The 3959-nt window shown below is 41.4% G+C and overlaps 1 protein-coding gene across 1 annotated transcript; it reads left to right on the top strand.

Moving 5' to 3' along the window:
* Positions 1-2822: 2822 nt before the first annotated feature.
* On the top strand, positions 2823-3560 carry RNF182 (ring finger protein 182; the record flags this gene model as incomplete). Its single annotated transcript, XM_080611074.1, has 1 exon — positions 2823-3560. The coding sequence occupies one exon, from the start codon at positions 2823-2825 to the stop codon at positions 3558-3560; it is 738 nt and encodes a 245-aa protein (XP_080467200.1).
* Positions 3561-3959: the final 399 nt, after the last annotated feature.

Raw genomic sequence — 3959 nt, 5'->3', positions numbered from 1 at the left:
TTTTGGAAAAAATGGGAAATTTTCATTTAGAAAGATTGAGAGTTTTCAGAGAAAGATCACTATTTTCCATAAGAAGCAGACACATTTTTGGGCAGCTTTTTGGTTAATCAGAATTCGAATTTTACATCACAGGACAATGTTTGCCAGCCTTAGCTGTGAAGCACAAGCATGTTAGTAATCTGAATTCACCTCGGGTACAGAATTTGAATGATACTCAAGATGTAAAAGTTCAAAACCATCACTTGTTTAGTTTGCCTTCTTAACTTCCCAGTGGTGCTTTGCTTTCCTGTAGGTCGGCATTTCACTTTTTTAGGTCCCTTTTGTGGGTTTTTTTGTCCTTTGGAAAGTTATCATCTCATGACATTTATGTATGCCTAAAAGTCATCTAGAAGATGATATTTGGAATGAAATAAAGAGTAGTAGAAATTAATAAGGAAGCACACAGTGTAACAAAGGATAAAGGATAGGTTATAAGGTCTGTAAAAGATGTACTTTGTCTTTCAGATGTTTAGCTTGTACACACTAAAAATTATGGATCAGCCTTTTTGTGTTTGCCTTGCCTAATGGAGCACATCACAAATATAGTCACAGTACAAATAATAAAAACAACAGTAAGGCAGAGATGAAAACTTTTAAAGCACTAAAGAAATAAGTTGGAAAAGGCAGGAGAAAAGTTAGGAAAATGAAATGGGGAGGGAGCCATGTCTGTTATAAATTCTTAGAGAAATATGGGGGTTTTTTCTTCACTATGTTGTCCTGTTTTTTCATTACTGCATTGTCTGTAGTACTTAAATCTTTGTTTTAAAATACAGGAGGTCAGTTTAGAAATTGTTACTTACACAAGCTACGAAGAAAGTCAAAAGAATGGAAAATCCATAAAGCACAGTAGGAACAATTGGCCCATGAAAGACACTTTATTGTGCCTGATAGTTGACAAGTAAAATGTATTGAAAGGAGTGCGTTGCTTAAAAGGCACAACTTCCTGCCTTGTTCTCAAAAAAAAGACAAAGATTTGAATGCTAGGAGTGGGTTAAAATTTCCCAAAGGAAAGGAATCAAACATTTGCTAAAACTAATAGTTAAGAAACAAGTTTACTGAAATAGACCATTTCTTTCCCTCTCTCTCCCCAGATTCCGTGTGCCTGATATTTATTGATAATGCAAGTGGCAGCTGGATACAAGTGCTGACCCCCATTGTCTGACTGTGGCAAGTTCCTTCTTACTCTAGGAGTGAAGCACAGTTTCAAAGCCTGCAAATGCAATGGCACACCCATCTCTGTGAGCAAGCGTATGCCCGAATCTGAAGTTTTTATCTTCTGGCAAATAAAGCTGGTTTCATAAATGCTGGTAATTATTGGTCCCCAGAGTACGTGGTCCTGGTTGATGTTTTGCTTATAATACAAGGAAGTTGTGAATGCTCCATCCTTGGTGGTGTTCAAGGCCAGGTTGGATGAGGCCTTGGGTGGCATGATTTAGTGTGAGGTGTCCCTGCCCATGGTAGGGGGGTTGGAACTAGATGATCTTAAGGTCCTTTCCAACCTAACATTCTATGATTCTGTGACTGTTTCATGAAGTCATGAAAATGCAGTTACAAAACAGAACAATACACTTTTTTAAGCAAACCTTATGGGTCTCTGGTGGCTCAAACGCGGTACAGAATGACAGCATGCCACGGGCCTCTCCTTAGCTGAGGTGTGAAACAGCTGTCACAGCCATGAAACACTTGAAAGCCAGTGTTTCATGGCTGTGCCAGAAAGCATCTGGCTAATGCCCTTGAGAGACACATTAGCCTTCACCCTAGCATCCACACATTAAAGAAGACATTTGTTACAAGCTAATGAACCCTCATTTTTGTAATCTATGTTCAGGAGCTAGATGTTGACAGAGAAATGAGCTGTTCCAGAAGCAGTGAAATTAATAAAGCCTGATCTTTTACAGATTTGACCTAGGTCCCCACATAACTCTTACAATAACCCCAGCCCTCTTCCATACCCACTTCACTCCCCAAAACTCTTTTATCCCCTCAGAGTATCACCAGCTTCCCCCTGTTTTGCCGCCTTCTCTGGCTGAGCAACAGGCAGCATGCTGCCTGTTAAGAGCAGAGGCTGAATGTGTGCTGGCTGAACATTGTCCTTCAGGATAAGTGGTAGTCATTACAAATACCTCTCCTTCTCCTCTACCCAACTGCCAGTGTTCACTGTTTTTCTAGAAACTTTGTTATGTTCAGTACTGCTGCCCCTCTGCTGATTTGTTTGAAAGTGGTCAGCATGTTCACAAGTTACTGAGAAAGATGAAAAGCACCGGGGGTTAAGTCTCATTTCCTGAGAAAACCAGGGTTTAGACAAATGGTCATGGATCAGTGATTAGATTGCAGCTTCTGCTGAGAACTTCATGGGCTGAGCTAGTCAAAGTTACAAGTCTAAAACAAATGCGTGCAGAGTGATACTAAGTTTTGTCAGCATGACTGCTATATAGGCCCTATCTGTCACAGCAAAAAACTACCTTCGAGGTATTTTTAGCAAAGGAAGCTAAGCTTTTGAAAAGTAGAACCTGCACCTGCTACAGCTTAGCTTTTCTTGCCCAGCAATTCCACATGCTCTTTTTCAGATGGATGCCTGGCTCAGAGTAAAGGACATGCAGTACACAGCCCCTAGCAGAAGCTGAAAATGGATGATGCCTACTGATGCTTTGGACAATGTCATCTCCTCTTTTCCTGTTTGAGATCGGTGATGTGATCATCAGGAAAAAGTTCTAAAATAAGCCCAGAGTGACCTCTTCGTCCGCTGACTTCTCTTTCCTCAAGTCTAAAAACCATCAGAAGAAATGACCAGTCAACTACCAGAGGAGTCTGTGGAGACCCAGAGCTCAGATGAGCTTGAGTGCAAGATCTGTTACAACCGCTATAACCTGCGACAGAGGAAACCGAAAGTGCTGGAGTGCTGTCACAGAGTATGTGCCAAATGCCTTTGCAAGATCATAGACTTCGGTGATTCCCCGCAAGGAGTCATAGTATGCCCATTTTGCAGGTTTGAAACGTGCCTGCCAGACGATGAGGTTAGTAGTCTTCCTGATGACAACAACATCCTTCTGAATTTAGCTTGTGGGGGAAAGGGAAAAAAGTGCCTACCAGACAACCCAACAGAACTCTTGCTGACTCCCAAGAGGTTGGCGTCTCTGGTTAGCCCTTCTCACACCTCTTCTAATTGCCTGGTTATAACAATCATGGAAGTACAAAGGGAAAGTCCCCAGACCCTGAACTCAACCCCTGTTGTGGAATTTTACAGGCCTACAAGTTTTGACTCTGTTGCCACTGTGTCCCACAACTGGACAGTGTGGAACTGCACATCTTTGCTCTTCCAGACCTCAATTAGGGTGCTAGTGTGGTTGCTCGGGTTGCTGTACTTTAGTTCCTTGCCTTTAGGGATTTATTTACTGGTATCTAAGAAAGTTACCCTTGGGGTTGTCTTTGTAAGCCTTGTTCCTTCGAGCCTTGTTATTCTCATGGTTTATGGCTTTTGCCAGTGTGTTTGCCATGAAGTTCTAGACTGCATGTCATCTTGATAACGAATACAGTAAAATAGGATGCATTGTCATTTGTGTAGCATAGTTGATATGTCCTGTCTTTGTATTCTTATTTATTCTAATTGTTGTCCATCCCACTAAGTGGAAGCAGTGGCCCTAGTTATATGGTCCTTTTTTCTACTTGATTTGATTCCCCCCTTTTTTTTTTACGCTAAATAATGGAAATAAAATTTACATACTGATTTTAAAAGGTCAAGTTGTAGGAAAGGATAAAGGAAAATTGCCAAACTGGGTGCCGCCTGCTGCTGCTGCCACTATTCAAATGAGTAGCCCTTTGCTTTCTATTGGCTTGATCATGTCAGTCAATGCTTCAGGATCCACACTAGAAGAAATTAGTACACCAGACACCTTCCAGGTCAAAGTACAGCATCTCATGCT

Source organism: Psittacula echo, assembly GCF_963264785.1.
Source record: "Psittacula echo genome assembly, chromosome: 2".
NCBI classification, from domain to species: Eukaryota; Metazoa; Chordata; class Aves; order Psittaciformes; family Psittacidae; genus Psittacula; species Psittacula echo.
The sequence above is the reverse complement of the archived record's forward strand: the minus strand, read 5'-3'. Positions and strand labels throughout refer to the sequence as shown.